Source organism: Coptis chinensis, chromosome 5 (genome assembly GCF_015680905.1).
Source record: "Coptis chinensis isolate HL-2020 chromosome 5, ASM1568090v1, whole genome shotgun sequence".
NCBI classification, from domain to species: Eukaryota; Viridiplantae; Streptophyta; class Magnoliopsida; order Ranunculales; family Ranunculaceae; genus Coptis; species Coptis chinensis.
Window position 1 is genome coordinate 78,942,128 of NC_141460.1, and position 20,312 is coordinate 78,962,439.

Genomic DNA, 20,312 nt, shown 5'->3' on the forward strand with positions numbered 1-20,312 from the left:
ATCACACGCCCACTTGCTTGATCACTATGCCATATCCTAAGCGAGAATTTAGGCCCTCTTTGGATCGATATAGCCGTAAATTCAAACCTATGAATTATTTTCCGCTAGTCGCCCTCCTCGAGCCTTTCTTTAGCCTTCCATAAACCACAATTCCTTTACCCCTACAAAACAAAAACAAAACAAAAATAAAAAGAATAAATCAACCTACCCAATTTAGAATAAGTCCGAGAATAGAATGAGTGAAGAAAGAAGAAGAGAAAACCCGGTAAACAAAAATTAGTTAGTTGCTTCAAAAAGAAAAGAAGTTTCCATCCAAAGAAAAAAAATATATATATATATATATATAGAAATAAATAAAACTCCAAAAATAGAATAAAAGGGAGTCAAAAGCCAAAGAAAAGAAAAAAAAAATATGGCTAAGGATGGAAACAAAGTATAGAAGCAAAAGGAAATAACAAGGTTTTCTAAGTTACATAATATGAAGACCCTATTATCTCGTGACTTGTCCTTTGAATATCCATTTCCTTCCTTCTTAAACCATCTCCTAATCCCCGCAATACCTAATAAAGACCTCTAGCCAATTAGGAATAGGTTAGTGTGATAGTAAGTGGCAGATGTGTTTGATCGACCGCTTCCTTTGTTGTCATTGAGATTGTAAGGTAAAGTGTGCCCACCGCATTAATCGGAGCAAATAAACTTGAGTGGAAAAAATCAGAGTGGTTTTGTCTTGACATTTATGTGAGGACCTACTTTAAGGACGCTTATTCCGAAGTTTTCAGAAACGGACCTCGCTATTACATTTCATAGTATTACTCATTGTTATATGTTTATTTTAGATGATTGATTATTATGCATATATTAGCTTTGTGGTTCCTCGATCGGGTTATTCTTATGTATTTGCTAGTGAGATGTATAGATAGTCGAGACATGAAGGAGAAAACAATAGTTTTATTTCTTAGTCGCTGTAGTATAGATGAAGTTTGTGAGTACCTTCATCGAAAACTCTCACGAGGCTATAACTCGTCCACTAGGGAATTCCTAGTGGTTTAAGGCCTTGTTGCATATGGTCAATGCAATCGCACTCAAATGAGACGCAGAGTAGATAAACTCCATTTTTGGTCACTTATGCTAATTTCTCATATTTGCTTGAGGACAAGCAAAATGTTGTTTGGGGTGGTTGATAAGAGCCCAAAACTGTAGTTTTAACCCCTTAGCAGTCATACTTTTAGACCAATTATGTGAGTAATAAGTAAAGAGTTAATACCGACACGTGTTTTATGTATTTCGTGCTTCAAAGTCAATTATGTGCAGGAATGTGCCACTTTGATGAGATAAAGGAGCAATGGTTGGTTACTAAGGAGTTCGGTGATTAAAGGCCAAGATTCAAGAAGACAAAGCCTTTGTAAAGCCTGGTCAAAAGATGAAAAGTCAAAGTCCACGCAGGCAGAAATAGTGCACAAAGACAGCAGAACTTCCAAAGACCATATCTTTGGACTCAGACCTTGGAATTGGGCCTACCTTATGTCAAAACGACCGGCTCAGAAAGAGTTTTCCAATGGACCAAGCCTTGACCCAATCAGAGGAGCAGAAGTGGACGAAAAGTCTGCTGAAGCCAACTGCAGCTGAAGAGGCCTTTTTGGACTGAAAGAATTGAGTTTTGGGCCTGATCCTCTATCCCAAAACATGACTCCAAGCCCATGCACGATTTTTGGATCGGAATGTATAAAAACAAAAGCTTAGCTCTTTGTTAATGGTAGCTAGTTAGACCTAAATTAATATATAGAATTCTAGATCTAGTTTTATTAATTAATTAAGTTTTAGTTCCATTTCAATTCGCTTTTAGATTAAATCTTTGAATCATTGTTCTTGATTGATTAGATAAATAAAATAGTTAGTTTGTCAATTTCGAATTTGGTTATTTCCATTCTAGATCTAATTTCAATTTTGTTCTTATTTCATTCCAAACCATTAAATTAGATTCATTATTGTTTAATTAAGTAAATCTCAATTTCTTACATTATGTTTAGTTTAGATTCAATGGGAAATGTTAGTTTGATGACTCAAGGCTAAAACCTCCATTAGAGGGGTTGATGAAGCCTTGATGAAAACTTAGTGGTTAGTATAGAATTGGTTGTAGAATCTATTCCACTCTAGAAGGTCGTGTTTCGCCATGAGAATGGGTGGACGACCTCACATGCTAGTTAGTATCCGGTAGGAATGCCATGAACACTAGGGATTAGAACTCGAAATTCTCGCCGTAAGAACGTGAGAATTGAGATACAACATTCTACGCTAGGTTGTTAAGTTGGATTCGAGGTGGATTCAATTCCCCTCTAATTTCTTTATCTAGATTCAAACAATCGTATTTCCGTAGCTTTCGTAGATTAACTTTAGTTTATATTTTATCTTGTTATTTATTATATTATTATATCTTGTTATTTAAATTAACGCGTCTTGTTAGCATAACATTTCGTAAAGCTCTCATTAGACTTAAGACTGATTTCTTAGACTTAGAAAACAATCCATGCTAGGGAACTAGGAGTGGAACGAACTTCCTACTCCACTTAGTGCAATTCGCATCGAGAGTAGAAGCTTTGATAATTGAGATTAAAAGTGCAGTTTTAGTTTACTTGCGTTTTGAATTCATCGTTCATTTCGTAGGTAAACTATTCATTTTACATTTATCAACTATCCATGTGTTCAAGGGTGCCCAGAAAAGATGAAGCTGTATTGGAGTTCTCAAGAGAATACCAAGGATCAAAGGTTTCTTTCCTACTATGGAAGACCAGCTTTTGTCTAGGTTGATTTAGAACGACCAGCTGAAGCAGAAAATGGAAAAAAAAAAGAAATAAATGATGGTGGGAAGCTAAAACTGACTATTTCTGGACCTGTTAACATGCAAATTGAAGGGTCTATCAATGATGTGGGTGAACTTGTAAGGAAATTGACATTTCTTGACCTTGTCTTTCTTGGTTCTTCAAGCAAAGTTGGTGCTGCAGGTATAACCAGTTGGGGTCTAATAGTGGATGGTGGTGGAGGGGTTGGTTGAGTCTGAGTCATTGGTGGTTGAAAACCACTCAATGGTATCTCAACAGGTGCAACAACATTAGCAGGTCCTCTTCCCCTCCCTCTAGTTCCTCTTCCTCTCCCTCTAGTTCTTTTTCCACCCCTTCCCCTAGGTGCCACATTAGCAGAAGCTTCATCAACATCAATTTTCCCTCTTTCTCTTCCCCTTGTACCCCTTCCCCTTGGTGCAACATCATCACCAATAAAAGCCTCATCAACACCAGCTTATCCACTCCCTCTTCCTCTTCCCCTTGGTGCAACATCATCACCAGTAAAAGCATCATCAACACCAGCTTCTCCACTCCCTCTTCCTCTTACCCTTGTCCCCTTCCCCTAGGTGCAACATCATTAGTATAAGGTTCATCACCAACAACTTCTCCTCTCCCTCATCCTCTCCTACCCCTTCCCATGCCTCTACCTCTACCTCTACCCCCATCCCTAACTGCTTGTTCACCATCTGTAGGAACTTGTTCACCTTCTTGATTCAGAGGTCTTGCAAGATAAGGATTCCTCGTTGCTCTTTGTCTTGGTCTTCCAGGTTTGCCTCTAGTTACAATACACCTAGTTGGTTCCAAATTTTCACCATTTCTAGTTGCAACCCTAATTGCATCATTACCACCCACAACTCCTCCTTGACAACTTCTTGCATTATGCCCAAATTTTCCACATTTTCCACACCTTGTTGTGTTTGCATTATCATCCTCTCCTCTTCTCCTATTAACTCTTAGCCTCCCAGGTTATCTCTGTCTAATGGGTGAAAATACATACTCAGCTAGTGAAGGTTTCACAAATATAATGAGTTAGCATCCTATATGTCTGACACATATATGGTAGAGTTTATGACTATTTAGTACCATGTACTTTCATTTTTTTTCCTAAATGGTACCCGTACTTTTTTTTCTCGCCTATTAGTAACCCGAACTCTCAATTTGTTTCAATTTAGTACCTCAGTAGTTTTTCCGTCTCATTCCGTCCAATTTCGCTAACGGATTTACTATTCAAATTGACTATTCTATTTTTTATTTTATTTTTAGAAGCAGAATGTTGAAAATATCCATAGAATGATTCTGTATCAACCATAATATCCGCTACGCAAAAGGAAAACAAAACCATTGTCTAAACATTAAGTTGTTGAAATCTTATAGGAAATTAAATGATAACAAAAAAACATAATTCTCTGCTTATGCAGCACCAGCACTACCTTTGCCCTTCTTCCTCTAGAGCTTTTTCATGTAGAACTCCAAATTCCTTTTAAGATGTATCCATCACTCGCCACACCTGACCAGTATGGAAAAGATACAGCCGCCAAACCTCCCACCACCAAACTACTCTTCGATGTGAGAATCCAATTTATGCTCTTCCTTGAGCTTCTCCAGTTTCTTAAGAACATGTTGACTCTTCTTAACTTCTTCTACAGCAGCCTCACCCTCCTCGGCACCTTCCCTCTTGGCAGCGGATTTCTTCTTCCTGCCAATTTCTACCCCATAGTGTTGAAGACACCATTGCCTAAATGGTGCAGCATCTACTTGAATGATGGCACTCTTCACCAAAGTCTGAGTCCTGACAAGCTCATTGTTGGAGGCATTGTAAACCACATCAAGAAGACAGGTCTTCCTAGTGACAGCCTCACTACCCCATGAAAAGTTTCCAGTGTCCAATCTAAGAGCCCTCCACTTAACATTGCCTCCCCTGACACGAATTCTTCTCACAGTTTTGTTGCTGGAGAGCTTAGTGTTAGCAAGCTAGCAACCGAGCTCATACTTTCGTTTCTTCCTCCAACTCTTCTTCTTTCTAGTTTCCACCAGTTGCACGTCTCTTGTGCATCGAATCATGAGACATCTGAAAATGGTGAAATTTCTAAAACCAAACAAAGTTGTGATTGTTCTACAAGGCCGATATGCAAGTCGTAAGGCAGTGATAATAAAATCATATGATGATGGAACACGTGACAGACCATATGGACATTGTTTAGTAGCTGGTATCTCAAAATACCCTAAAAAAGTGATTTGAAAAGACTCAGCTAAAAAAATAGCTAAGAAATCACGTGTGAAAACATTTGTAAAGCTTGTGAATTATAATCACATAATGCCAACTAGGTATACATTGGATGTTGATTTGAAAGATGTGGCTAGTTTGGAAACATTTGGGTCAAGGGATAAGAAGGTTACTGCTGCTAAAGAGATTAAAGCTAGGTTTGAGGAAAGGTTTAAGACTAGGAAGAACAGGTGGTTCTTTTCTAAGCTCAGGTTTTGAGGTTTGAGATTTGGTTATTGCCTTTTTTAAATGTTTTGGTGAAATGGGGTTGTTAGAAATGTAATTTTGAGACTTTGGTTTTGTTTCTGTTATGGAGTATTATTAGTTTTAATATATTTTCAAGTATTTAATCATGAGAGATGCCCATGATTGCTGACTATTGAGGGAGGTGGCTCCTCTTTTCTTCTTCTTTCTTCTCAAACTCACTCACTCTATCTCTCTCTGAGTTTCTTGAAGTTGTATATTCACGGGAAAGGAGTGAATTATGTTTAAGGAGATTTTTTCGATTTTTCAAAACTCAAACTCACGAAAAGGAGCTGGAGAAACTCACGGGAAAGGAGCTTTTTAAACATACAAAATCATTGTATGGATATTTTCAACATTCTGCCTAAAAAAACAAAAAACAAATCAAATCAAATCAATTTGAATAGTAAATCCGTTAGCGAAATTGGACGGAATGAGACAGAAAAGAGACTGAGGTACTAAATTGAAACAAATTGAAAATTCAGGGTACTAATAGGTGAGAAAAAAAGTACGAGTACCATTTAGGAAAAAAAATGAAAGTACGTGGTACTAAATAGTCATAAACTCTATATGGTAAATCTATACTTATGAAAATACAAGCACCCACCTTCTCCCAATCATCTTCAGGCTCAATTGGAGCTATGTGGCCAGCACATGCTTGTTTATAACTTTTAGCAAGTAGATATGGACTACAAAAGCTACCATTAATTAGGTACATACAACATAATAAGCAATAAAATATATGTTAAGTACATAAAACATAAGTAAGGATATGTAAACCTTAAGTAATTAAACATAAGTAAAGATATGTAAACCTTACTTTTTTCCATAGCAACCTTCTAGGTTTGATAACACTTACAACATGAATGCAAGGAATCCCAGTCACTTGCCATTCATTGCAAGTGCACTCATGTTTCTCTAGATCTACTATCCACCAATGTGTAGCATTCCATGATACACACAACTTGTTATTATATGCACCAGCTACATCATAATCTTTGATATCTTTACACCTCTTGTTGATCAACTCTTTTACCCTAGGCACCAACTCATCATCCTCCCACAACTCAGATTTCAGCTTTCTTTGGTACAAAATCTTCATTTGCAACATCAAAATCTTTGAAATCATCTTTGCAACAAGCTTGTCTCTAGCATCCAAAATGTAATTGTTCCAAGCCTTTGTGAAAGTATATATTGGATAAATGGTCTGATGTTGTTGTTGTGTCAAAGTGTGATCTTGCCCACAGACTTGGATTCTCAAGCATCATCCAATCATGTGCCCCTGCAACCACTATACAAATGAAAATTGTTTTGCTGCATCCCATGATTCCAACTCCAAACCCCTATACTTCCTCTTCATATTCTTCACCATATGCCTGAAACAAAATCTCTGATGACAATTGGATAACACAGCTTGAACTGCATTACTCAAACCTTTCTGCCTATCTGAAATGATGGTAAGTGGTTTTTCATGCCTCATGATATATGGAGCAATGATACCAAGAAACTTTGTCCAACTTTCAGTATCTTCTGCTATGCAAATGTAAAATGCCAAAGGATACAACCTATTATTCACATCCACAGCAATCATACTTAAGCATACACCCCCATGCTTTCCCTTGAGAAAACACCCAGCCAACCCTATTATAGACCTACATCCACTGACAAAACCATCTAAACAAGGTTTCAATACTATAAATATGTCTTCAGAGGTCATGTAGTTAAGGTTTCTATTAAATTTTGCTATATTACCTGGGTTCCATTTCAAAATTTGCGTACACAATGCAGGAGGTCTCTGGCATGAATCATCATAACTACCATGAATTACCTCCATAGCTATATTCCTAGCATACCAAGTTGTATAGTAGTTTATATGTACCTGATATCTCCTCCAAATCAAAGTAATAATATCACTTGCCCTGAAGCTTTTGTGATCCTTCAAATCTGCTTCAACTTGTGCAGCAACCCAAGGTGCATTAGCTAATGAATTTTTATCTTCAAGATCAGTTTCATATGTGTGCACATCATTCAATTTCCTCAACTTTGTTGTATGATGATCATTTGTCACCCTTACATAACACCTCCAACTACAGTTTTTAACTGGGCACACAAATTCTATCTTGTCACTGTCATTTCTTTTGTACCTAAATGAAAACTTTCTCCTTATAGCATGAAGCCTCACAAAAGCCCTACATTCATACTTATCACCCTAAATCTGGCCAACTACAAACAACTTATTCTCTGTTGTAACTCCAACTGGACCTTCATCACTTGGAATCTGAAAAGTTCTTTCAGCCACATCTTCTTCAGAATCATTAGTGTGAACTTCATCTTCATTAAAACTCAGCTGGTGCCACATCATCTGGTTCATTAATTTTATTTTCTTTAGGCATGTAGTGATCATCTTCAAAAGAATCTAAATAGTACTCATCCTCAACATCTATTTGATCTATGTACACCTCTCTAGCACCTCTTCTTTTCACTATGAACATAAATGAGGCATAATAAACTTTAATAGAATATAAATTATACTAAATAATCTAAATTAATTCATACTTATAATAAATGCTCACCATTACTGGAAGATCCAGCTTCAAAAGTTAATGTAGTTGAATTGTTGTCATCTGATCAAGTTGGATTGATGTCAACTGCTTCTGCTTCAATTCCCTCCTAAAGAATCTCTACAAAAGTATCAGTTGGATTGTTCTCAACTGCTTCTGGTTCATTTTCCTCCTCATGAATCTCTACAAAAGTATCATTTGGAAATTGCTCCAGCCAACCATCATCAGAATCTTCATTAATAATACCATATGGAACATTGCTTCTCTTCTTATTCAGCCTCCCAGATGTAGAGTTGGGTTTTTTTTTTCTCTTTTTCGCATTTTTTTTTATTTTGGTTGTGGTCTCCCTTCCCCCCAACTAAGCACTTCATTTGTCCTACATGTCTGATTTTGTTCATATCCCAAAAAAAGTTGGGACCTACTATTTGCCAACTTCTTTACAACTTCTTCTTGTCTATTGATAAGAGCCCAAAACTGTAGTTTAAACTCTTTAATAGTATTTCTATTTAACCAATTATGTTATTAATAATATAGGTTTATCACTAATTACGTGCTTTTGAGTATTTCAGGCTTCAGAGTTGAATAAATGTCAATTCGTTACTAATTAGGCACTAAAAGGAGCTAAAGTGATTGCTATGGAAGTTCCATGAAGAAAGCCCAAGTTTCATGGAGAAAAAGCCCTTAAAAAGCCTAAGTCAAAACTGTTAAATGAAAGTCAAACCGGATTAGAGAATTGAAGAAAAGTCAACAGAACTTCAAAATGTCATATCTTTTGACTCAAGCCTCGGATTTGGGCCCATTTTATATCAAAATAATCGTCTCAGAAAGCCCTTTCCAATGGTCTAAGCCTTGACTCTATCAGAGTAGTATAAGTCGATGAAAACGTGCACTATAGTAACACGACCAGAATTAGAAGTCTTAGATTTAACCAATTGGATTATGGACTTGATTTAGTGGCCCAAAACACAGCTCCAAAGCCCATGCACGAAATTATAAACCTAACCCTCTTCTATATAAAGAGGATGAAGGCAAAACTCTATTATCTCTCCCTCCCATTAGCTAGAATAATATATCTACTTCATTCCCCAATTAGTTTAGAATAATTAGGGTTTAATGTTCTTGCCTCCAACTCCATTACACCATTAGTTTTATTAATATAAGTTTAGTTTAATTAATTATGTTTTCTTATTATTGTTTATTGTTAATGAACCCAATAAAACTAGGCTAAAACTCTATTAGAGGAGTTTTATGAAGTCTATGTGAGGGTTATGATTGTTCTTTTTTAGTTTTATTATTGTCTTATGTGCTTCAAGTTCAAGTTATATAGTTGTCTAGAGATAGAGATTATGGAAGTTGAACTAGAGAAAGGAAACTCCACAAAGAGATTTGTGGAGGAGAATTTCTCTTATGCTAATCATATCTTAGTACAGAGATTACTAGGATTGGTTAGGGATCAATAAAAATTATGACTTTTGTTGTTTTACCTTGTGTAGATTAATAAAGGTTAAGATTAAAACATGAGAAACTAGTTAGAATAATCATAGCTTCGCATAGATGGATTAATCATTCCTCTATGTTCTTCCTATTTATTAAATTCACCTTTTAATTGCTTAGTTTAAATTAGTTTAATTTATAATTAGTTTATTGCATTGTTAGTTTAATTAATTTATAATTAGTTTTAGTTTAAATAAATCACAACACTACTCTAATTGTTCTCACCTTAATTTCTAGTAGAATTTTAAGCTCTTAACGATTAAGAGTGGAACAAATCCTGACTCTCTATATTGCATAATGAATTGAGAGTAAGAATAATATTGACAAGTTAGTTGATCATTAGTTGTTTATGTTCTTCTATAGATAATTAAGTATCAATTTTACGATTATCAAATGGCGTCGCTGCCATCTTAAACTCGTTTAAGACAAGAATTCAATTGCTTGAATCCAACGGGCAATCCCCCATTCTCTACCCACCCACCCTTTTAATTTGTCATTCTTGTTTCTCATATTTTTGTTACTGTTCAATCTTGATATTCATTGTTTTAAAATAAGAGCATGCCCGCCCTCCCTTTTGCCTTACACAGAGCGCGCCCGCACTCCCTTAAGATTGCGGACTCACAGTGAAGAATACTGTGTTAAAGATATTTCTAAATTTCTGAAAATTCTGAATTTTTTCAGACATAATATTTAAGGTTCTGTTGATTTACTGGAATTATTTCAGATTTTTCCTAGTTGTTTTACCTAGTGAACTATTACCATCTTTACACTCCTATATTTCAGTTTTCACACCGTAAGTTTCTGGAAAAACAGACGAGTAGGGTTACATAGGCAGTTCAAAAATTTCTAAATTTTTACAGGAGTATCTATCATAAGTCAGGACTTTGCAGTAAATATTTGAAAAGTTTTTTATTTGTTTTGACCTAACTAGTGGATTGTTTCTAGTGTGTTTCTGCAGTTTTGTAACACTTAATTTCTAGGACAATAGCCGATAAGGAGGGTTTGTAAAACTCTAATTGCTATAAATTTTTTACAGGAATACGCATGATCTGTCAGGAGTCTCCCATAACAGTTTGGTGATTTTTGACTATATTTTGATTGGTTAACCATTCGGTTGTTTGTATTGTGTCCGAAAACTGTTTCACAAACTTTGCAGGGCAGTAGAAGGACTTTCATAAGTCTGATTGTTCTGAAATTTTACAAGCTACTTACTGGACATCTTAGAAAACTACTGTAAAATTTTCAAATTTTTTAGAGCGCACCCGCGCCCATTTTAACTCTATTTCTGAAGCGTCCGCCTCTTTGTTATTCTTGTAGCAAAAAAATTGACACAAGAATCGGCGCAATCCAGCCTTTGTTTTTACTCTATATTTGAGCGCGCCCGTGCCCCTTCTGAAGAAAGCCCGATTCACAGGTTAGTTACAGGTTCTCTTTTTGTTCAAATTATTTTTTATTCAGTGTTCTGAACTTCTTTAATACACTAAGATTGCGTATTAAAGACGTTATTCATACGCGTAGCAAGGAGGCATTCAGGTACTCCTTCTTCCATTCCTCACCTCTTCTGTCAGAGGAGTTTCAATTATATTATACCAGGGTTGTTTGACTATTGTTCATATTTCTTTCATATTGGACTTAGCCCTGCATAAGATTAAAGTCTGGTAAGAAAAAACCATCTAACATTATCTATCGTAAACGTCAACACACACGCACACGCCTATCTAGAATATCACACACCGCACCTGCAACAATGGCTAAAGAACCAGAGACTCCTCTCTCTGATTTTTACAAAGCCCTGATCGATGGACCTAAGTCATGTATCGTTTTTGCAGACCTAGTGGGGGATTTTCAAATTCCCCCGAATATATTTAACTTGTTACCGGTTTTCCATGGTTTAGACCACGAGAAACTTTATCAACATATGCATAGGATAGAACAAGTTCTCACTACATTCCATCATCCTAGCATAAGTCCAGATCAAGTTAAACTTAGGGTGTTTTCATTCACCCTAGCCGACAAGGCGGCGTCTTGGTTAACAGCCCAAATGCCAAACTTTGTGGACTCATGGGCCAAACTTGTTCAATTGTTTATGGAACAATTTTACCCACAGCTGAAGACAGATGAAATGCTTCAAAAGATTCATTTCTTCCACCAGAATCCTCATGAATCCTTTTCAGAGGCCTAGAATCATTTCATTGATCTTCTCATTGAATGCCTGCATCATAATCTTGCGAAAGACACGCTTGTTTGTGCCTTCTTCAAAGGGATTTTACACCATCATAAGGAGGTTCTAGATATCATGACTGGGGGTAGTTATCTTACTAAATGAGCCTTGGAGGCTTTTCAATTCTTAGAAGATCAATCTAAGAGGAACAACAATTGGGGAGGTAACAACTCTTCCCATTCCACTTCTTCTTCTTTTGAGGTTAAACCTAATCCCGAGCTTAAAACTCTTATCGATGCCCTCACTAAAAAAGTAGATGTCCTCTCTGTTCAACAACAACCCACTCCAGTCTTGAACATTAACTCTACTCGTTGTAATGTCTGTTTTAGTCTTGAGCATTCCGACTTCTATTGTCCTCTTGTCTATGCACAACCATCACCATAACCATCAAACTTCAACCAGTTAACTCAACCTCAAGGACAAGGAAACTTAGGTGACCAGAACAGAGGTTTAGTGCCCATGACCCAGAACTATCAACATCAAGACATGAACGCTCAACAAACCTTAATTCCAGTTCAACCATCTACAAACGAAGTAGTAGTGACCTTGTTGGAAAAACAAAATCAAATTATGCAACAAAACTCCAACTTGATGAAAGATCAGCATGATCAAAACTCTAAAATGATGCAACAAACGATGCAAATAATGCAGTCTTTTTGCCAAAAGGTTATTGACAAGTCTCTTAACCAAAATAATAACCAAACAGGGGTGTTTCCAGGTCAAGCAGTGCCTAATCCTAAGTCAACAAACACCACCTTCGAAATAAATAGTATTCAGTGTAATGGTAATATAAACTCAAGGGACCTACAGGTAGTCACTACCCTTCGTTCAGGGAGAGTAGTTGATAACAAAGTAACTATGCCTGAAGATCACCCGCAAACAGAAGCTGAAAATGAAATCATACCAAATACTGTCATAGAAACTGAAGACCATACAACTGTATAGGGGTAGTGAATGAAGGGAAACCCTTACAAAATACCACCATAAAAATTGATGATCCTACACCTGTAGAGGTTCCAATATGGACACCTAGATAGAAAACGGCTAAAGATAAAGCAAAGACTAATAATACTTTTGACCCTTATGCTAAATATAGAGATAAACCACTGTATCCCCAGAGACTAGTTGTGTCTAAAAAGAACGAGAATTTTGATGAGATCAGGGAAGTGTTTAAAAATCTGACTATAAACCTACCTTTTCTAAATGCTATAAAAAGTCTACCTTGACAGCTAAGTTTCTAAAAGAGTTGTGCACCAAGAAGAGGAAAACCAACATACCCAATGAAGCCTTCTTAATTGAACAATATCCCTCTTTATCTGAATATAAAAGAATTATTAAGTACAAAGACCCTGGTTGTCCTACTGTACAATGCACTTTGGGAGATTACTTCATAACAACTGCTCTATTAGACCTGGGGGCGAGTGTTAACTTACTCCCTTTTTATTTATATAAACAACTAGGTCTAACAAAACTTCAACCAACCAAAATGATTTTGCAGTTAGACGTTCATTCTATTAAGTATCCCAAGGATGTAGTTGAAAATATTCTCGTTAAAGTTCAGGATTTTTACCATCCAGCCGACTTCGTTATTCTCGACACAGAAGTTGCTCATGATTCCATTCCCATCATCTTAGGGCGTCCTTTCTTGGCAACCGCCAATGCCCAAATCAATTGTCGGGATGGCTCAATGACTCTCTTTTTTAGAAATCTTTCTGTGGAAGTTAACATATTTAAACAAAAGCAAGGACAACTAGGTTTGCCTGTAGAAGGAGAAGTGAAGTCCATTGAGAGTTTTATATCTCACATTAATGAGGCCGACAATTTTGTCCCCACATTAGTAGATACCCCTCTTATGGAAGAAGACAAATATCACAATTTCGAATCCCTAGACGTAGATGAAATCGAGGAAGATTTCTTTCGACTTTTTTGCAACCCTTTTTCGCTACCTCACGAGTCCCCTCCTATTGACATCCATTCATCCATCGACGCTATGACGGGAGAAAAAAATTTCAACCTCTATCCCACTAATTCTTCTGACCCACCTATTGAGGGTTGTCTTGTATATCTCAAGGCTTCTAATAATCTAGAACTGAGAACATTAGTTGAGCACCATTCACCCACCTCACATCCTCATGTCACTCATTCACCTTCCATCACGAATGTTCCTCGCCCTCCACCCCTTCAAAGAACAATTAAGTTTGCACTTGACCTTCTTGCTTCTCCGGTGCTTCATAATTTTTTAAACCCTCCTGATACGGAAATAATATCCAAGGACAAGCCACCTGATACCTTCATTTTCAAATTTGAGACAGTTCATACCTACACCATGAATAAGTTTTGTGCTAAACCCACATTCTCATTTTTTTCATTCCTTCCTTCTAAATCTTATCCATATCTCACGTATCTTCCACAACCATCCATTTTCTCACGATTATTCACTTGGACACCCTTTCATTCAAAAAAGAAGAATAAGGTGCATGCTCGATTACATTCTAGGTCTATTAGGCTTCGCTTTCATTTCACTAAGTTGCATCGTAGAAAGTCTTGGTGCTTGATTCTGTTTGGGGGTGCATTCCATGTTAATTATTTATGGAAAGACCCACAACTCTTTAGGTTGTTAATATATGGTAAACTGCATAAATATATATTTTAGATAGAGTCTCGAGTATCTGACTATAAACGACTCATTTTATTCTTCGGTGTACTCCATTCCAATCTTATGTTATAGGAGTGCACCATTAAGGTAACCGGGCCCTCCTTTTGGAGTGAGTGGTTGTAAGTGTCGGATCCTTAGTCCACGTTGCATGTGACTCACGCATTCATCTCTTGCACTTTTTCTTGTTGTTTGAGTAGTGTTTCTCTATGGAGTGAGTTTCATTTTTATTTCTACTTCATAATTTTGTTTTTCTAAAAATCAAACATATAAAAACTAAATAAAATAAAAACATAAACATATATTAGTAAGTCTAGGGAATCTGACTTTAAAAGACCCAAGTTTTTGTACAATACCACCTTTCTGGAGTATAGGCCAAACAAAAATTTTCAAACTTAAAAAGAGTTTTCCAATTTTGTTTGGGGGTGGCGTATTTTGGTTTTTCATTTCAAAACGTTTTGCCACCATTTGTCTGTCATGTTTACTCCAGTAGAGTTTATGTTAGTTAGTACGTAACAGTTTAATTGTGTTTCATGTTATCATATCATCTTTATAATATTTCTGTTACAGGTACTGCCAATTTTTGCCATATTTCTATGGTAAATTCTTTTCTTATCTCTTTATACTTTGAGGACAAAGCGTAAAATAGATTTGAAGAATTCTTTGAAAGAATAGGTGTTTATGTATTCAATATTTAATTAGAGGAGCAGGTGCCAACTAGTAAAGTCGGTAAAACCTTTGGGTGATGATACCAAAAGTCTGGGGCTCGAACCCCGCCAGCACCAAAGAGTTAATGATCTCATTTAAAATAGACTTGCCAATCAAAAAAAAAAAAATATATATATATATATATATATATATATATATATATATATATATATATATATATATATATATATATATATGTGTGTGTGGGCTGGCTTGACCTTGGCAAACCAGACATCCCATCTTGACAAACTTATCTTAACCGCTCATATCTAATGATATCAATGCTCAAATCTCGCTCCCAGATAACAAAGGAATAAAACAGGGGCAAGTTGGTCATTTGACTTTCTAACATGAAATGAACTCAAAATTAGATCCGATTCTTTCTCCTACCTCACTCCTAACAAATCAAAACTAGACAGGACTCTCTCAAAAGAGAACCGAAGTCTCTCCCATCAAAACCCTTCCTTGTTTCTTATTAGAAATTAAATTTATGAGTTTGGAGAAGAATCTACTGTTGAATTATTTGATTATCAAATCTGGGAACCAATTAACGAATTTTTGGGTGGCAAATGTATGAATTAATTAAAAAGATTTTTTGGATAGAAAGTTCTCATATTCAGTTGAATGAAACTTTGACTGACTTCATATCATTGCACCAAAGTGAACACATTCAGATTTCCGGACAACCCGAAGAAAGAGTAGATTATAACATCTTCAAACACATGGACAAGACTCTTTTCTATTAACTGTCAACTGAAATTTACAGAAAAACACCCCATACATCAAAACATTATTCTAAGAAAACAACACTCTTTCAAAAAGAGTGCCCAAAGCTAATGTTTGCCCTCTCTACAATTGCCTTTGTTAGCAACAAAAGACATAAAGGACTTGTTACACTTCGTTCTTAATTTGGAGAGGCTAGATTGAACCATTGAAGTCTTGGATATTCATGTGTTTTGCAATTGCACATACCACACAAACCACATCTTGTGCACACAAACGACAACCCACTATTTTTTGTTCAATGTAAATCAAGCACACCCCATACATCATGAAAGGAAAAGGATGCAAGGAAATTCCAGTATGTGTCTTGTGCATTTTTTCTTTTGTGCCAAGAGCTTCACAAGTTGAAGGAGAGAGACGGAGATAGAGAAAAAGACGTGATGGTGGGTTTCTCGATCTAAAGTCGTGGTGGGTTTCCCTGTAGTGAGGAGAGAGAGAGAGAGAATAAGGAAGAAGAAACAGGCGTCAGTTCTTACCCAATCTATTGAATCTGATCTAATTTGTGAAAAAATAGAAAATTACTATTATACCCTCCTGTATTTGATTGGTAAAATTAAGCGCAAGATCGAACATTGGATCGTATAATCAAATGGATGTGGTGGGTCATCAAGATGGGTCATTAAACCTGAAGTCGCATCAAGGGTAGCCATATATATATATATATATATATATATATATATATATATATATATATATATATATATATAAATTTAGGGGGTTGAAACTTTTGGGTACCCTTGTGATTATAAGGTTTGGTCTAAAACCCGGTATCTGAGAGTCTAATCGAGTAATTCAAATTATATATATATATATAATTTGAATTACTCGATTAGACCTCAGATACCGGGTTTTAGACCAAACCTTATAATCACAAGGGTACCCAAAAGTTTCACCCCCTAAATTTTTGGAGAGCTTTAAACAAAGGGGTATATTGGTCATTGTACGTACCGAATTATTTTGCAACCGTTTAATCGAAACAGTGCATCTCTTACAACCGTACGAACTCTAAAACTCAATCTCTGTCACTTTCTTCATAATAATTAATAAAACTCTACGAAAATTCATGGAAATTTTCGGTTCCTATGATCATAGTACAAAATATCAGGATATGGGTATTTATCGATATTCAATTTCTGGATATGTATCGTGGATATATCCCCTCTTTGGGGATATTTGATATTGTTCCACATACAAATATCGTGGATATATCCAAAATATCAACAAATATCGTAGATATTGTGGATATTTCTTGATATATCATGATACATTATTTATATTTATTTGAAATATAATGGTAAATATTAAATAAAATTGTTATATATACAAAATATTGCCAAATATCACAAAATATCCCTAAATATCATAAATATCGCAAATATTATCGAAATATAACTGATATTTGCAGTCGTATATATCTCTAAACATATCGTGATATTTAAATATCTTTTTCTGAAATATGGATAGATATCCCCAAATATCGCGATATATCGGGATATTTTGTACTATGCCTATGATTATCCAAATTAAGACTTCAAGTTTCATTGCGCACACCATTATCCCTCGTTTGTCTTTTATTCACCACTTTAGGGTTATCATAAGAAAAAGAAAAGGTTCGTCTTCTCCATTCTTGACCTTACCCTGAATGATTGATTGTAAATACATAGGATAGATATGGTTTTCCTTTAGTTTACTAAATATTTATTTTATCTTATATATAATGCCAAAACCTAATTTCCTCAACAATCATATTTTCTTTCAATCTGGTGTCTGAGACTTTTGTATGGTGTTTTTTTTTGTTGCGGTTTTGAAGGTTTATTTCTGTTTTGACTTTTCTCCTCAACAATCTATTGTCCCCACGACGCAAAGGTATGGTCTTCTGCCTCTTTTACAACTTTGTGCCTTCACGGCTTCACAGTTATGTCAAATACTCTTACTTTTGAATTTATCTAAATGGAACTTCCGTCTAACTATCTACGAATCCGAGTTTTATTCCAAATTTTTGGTTAGCGATTTCTACTAGGATTCTTTGTGTATGCATATTAATGGATTGTCATACTATATTATTGCTTTTGTTCTTCATTTTATAGTTGGTATCATTATTCTGTTACATGTTGCTCTGTTGTTTCCATGACAAGCTTTACTCTATATTAGCACGAGATTCTCCCTCAATATTTGCACTCTGTTCATAATTTTTCGTTACATGGAATTACGACTGAGCGTGCAATGTCAGACAGTGGTGTCAACGTGTCTCACTACCTACATATGCTTAGGTGGAAATGCTTAGGTGTTTTATTGTCAAATATGGGCATGATTTTCTTTGGTCTCATTGACTTTTGGAATTCATTTTCATCTCTCATTTTAGTTTTAGTAAGTATTTCCCTTTCCATATTTTTCTGTAGGCACAAATGGTGTCACCAATTTTGTGTGTTGTACTGAAAGTTTTAAAGGGCTTGCTCTTCTTTCATTCACATGGAGATTATTATATGCACATATCTTTGCAAGTTTCTTTTACCTCCTTTACACTCTTCCACTACGGCACACATGGCCTTTAAAATTTCAACAGATTTTGAATGCAATGGAAAAACAAAATGCCGTATTAACAACATATATATCACCTTATGAACATACTTTTAGTTGAGTCCATCGTACTACGAAATATATAGGCTTTTCAAATAATAACAATATTCATTTTCGGAAAATTTAAGTAGTTTATAAAAATGTTGATAGAGTATATATGTTACATAAATTTATTTCCAGCATTTGATGTCTACTATAAATTGTACCATATCTATGCAAAATGATATTTGCATTTAGTGCTTATTATGTAGTAAATATTATTATCTTCATCATATGTTGCTAATACCTGACGACTTCATGATACACAGCATAGTTGTAAGCTGATGAGCACAAGTCTATGGTATGTTGAACGTGATAGAGATTGCAAAGTGAAAAGGATTCATGGCACAATGACTGAAGTGAGTTTTTTGCCAAAAATATTAATTGAGGAGTAGTAATGACAGATGGTGGATTGTATAGTTAATGAAATAACATTGTATTTAAAACTAGGTTGATAATGCAATTGTAATATACTTTTTATGTTGTTATTACCTATTACCTTTAATTGCATATAATTATCAATTTATTATATGGCAGGCCTTCCATTTTAGAATAGCAACTTCAAATTTACCACCTCCTGCAAAGTTTAGAAGTGAGCATTTGCCCCCGGAGTTTATTCCTATAACTCGTGTTGTACCTGAGGATTTAGATGATAGTGAGTTTGGGAGTGATGTAGATAAGACTACAAACTCTGAGGAGGAAGTTTATGGTGGTCGGTATTCTTTGGATTCTTCGCCGCAGAATGATACACTGCGTAAAACTACTAATGGTTTAGCTAAGAAGAATATGAATTCAATATCGAAAAAGCCACATTATGTTAGTGACGCTATTTATTCAGCTTTTAGCTCGTAGAGGGAGACAATAGGGAATGGTAATGAGAGAAATGGACAAGGAGGGGGAGTTGCAAATAGGTATCAGCAAGAGTATACGGATGAAGAATCGTCGACGGTGGTCTATAAGATTAGAATTTAAGAATTTAACTCTGTACAAGCCTATTTTGTTTTTGGATTTGATTTATGCATTTTCCCTATGACTTGTCGACTAACCTCTTTTGAAATTCAAGTGAGTATAGTTCTATTGCCCCATCATCTTACCAGTTTTCCTGATATTATCATGTGCTTACTCTTTCTTTTTAACTTCGCGCAGTTTGTTGAAGATATACAAGTCATCACGTCTGACTTTTGTTACATTAACAATCGATTGTGACTCTGAAAAGGCCAATAGAGTCAATGGTGTCGCAGAGGATAGGATACGGACACTGTAAAACACAGTTCTGGTTTATGGCCTGCAGCTTCATATGGTAAAGATGTCATTATCAACACTGGCATTTGGCCAGGGAGCAGTATATATTTTCAATGACAGAGCAATGACACCAGTGCCAGAGAGATGGAAAGGTAACTGTGAAACTGGAACAGCATTCAACCCTTCCAATTGCAACTTCAAGCTCATAGGGGCTCAGTCCTATAGCAAAGGACTCCAATCTGGGGGTATAAACATATCCAAGGACTTTAATTATGACTCGCCAAGAGACTTTGAAGGCTATGGAATGCACACATCCTCTCAACAATTTGCGGGTAAATCATGTCGGTCGCGAGAACATCCCGCATATGCCAAGGGAACATTAAGAGGAGTGACCCACATACATACAAGTTATATTTCTGATGGTTGTTGGGGCTTCACATAACAATTTTTTATTTAATGGAGTACTGTTTTTATGTTATTACTTGGATGCATTTTTAAAAATCTTTAGATTAGACAGTGAAAATAAAGTTCTGAAGACAAGAGTTGAGTAGTGAGAGTTCTGTTGGCGATGATGTTAATTATGTGAAGATGAGAAGAAAGGGTTATGAAGATGTTCATGCCATGAAGAACTTGAAGTTATCTTTAAACGCTACATTTGCAAGGTCAGCGATGGATGATTGCTTTTACTTTT

General features: G+C 35.7%; 2 protein-coding genes and 2 pseudogenes across 2 annotated transcripts; 1 reads left to right on the top strand and 3 right to left on the bottom strand.

Moving 5' to 3' along the window:
* Nucleotides 1-4,247: 4,247 nt before the first annotated feature.
* Nucleotides 4,248-4,905, bottom strand: LOC147499101 (small ribosomal subunit protein eS8 pseudogene; annotated as a pseudogene).
* Nucleotides 4,905-5,341, top strand: LOC147499102 (large ribosomal subunit protein eL27x-like; annotated as a pseudogene).
* Nucleotides 5,342-5,695: 354 nt separating this feature from the next.
* LOC147499103 (uncharacterized) lies at nt 5,696-6,472 on the bottom strand. Its single transcript, XM_086563415.1, has 3 exons — nt 6,159-6,472; nt 5,951-6,041; nt 5,696-5,707 (listed from the first exon to the last, which is right to left on the bottom strand). Exons 1-3 carry the CDS (start codon nt 6,470-6,472, stop codon nt 5,696-5,698), a joined length of 417 nt encoding a protein of 138 aa, XP_086419541.1.
* Nucleotides 6,473-6,634: 162 nt separating this feature from the next.
* LOC147499104 (uncharacterized) lies at nt 6,635-7,714 on the bottom strand. The gene is made up of 2 exons (XM_086563416.1): nt 7,575-7,714; nt 6,635-7,430 (listed from the first exon to the last, which is right to left on the bottom strand). The coding sequence occupies exons 1-2, from the start codon at nt 7,712-7,714 to the stop codon at nt 6,635-6,637; spliced, it is 936 nt and encodes a 311-aa protein (XP_086419542.1).
* Between the last annotated feature and the right edge of the window lie 12,598 nt (nt 7,715-20,312).

What these genes read in the sequence shown, in the direction of transcription:
- LOC147499104 (XM_086563416.1), bottom strand. Translation starts at nt 7,714, where the DNA reads ATGAACCAGATGATGTGGCACCAGCTGAGTTTTAATGAAGATGAAGTT. An exon ending in GTTACAACAGAGAATAAGTT is followed by an intron (nt 7,431 to 7,574) that starts GTTTGTAGTTGG and finishes TAAAAACTGTAG; the next exon opens with TTGGAGGTGTTATGTAAGGG.
- LOC147499103 (XM_086563415.1), bottom strand. Translation starts at nt 6,472, where the DNA reads ATGATTTCAAAGATTTTGATGTTGCAAATGAAGATTTTGTACCAAAGA. An exon ending in TTGCTATGGAAAAAAGTAAG is followed by an intron (nt 6,042 to 6,158) that starts GTTTACATATCT and finishes AATTAATGGTAG; the next exon opens with CTTTTGTAGTCCATATCTAC.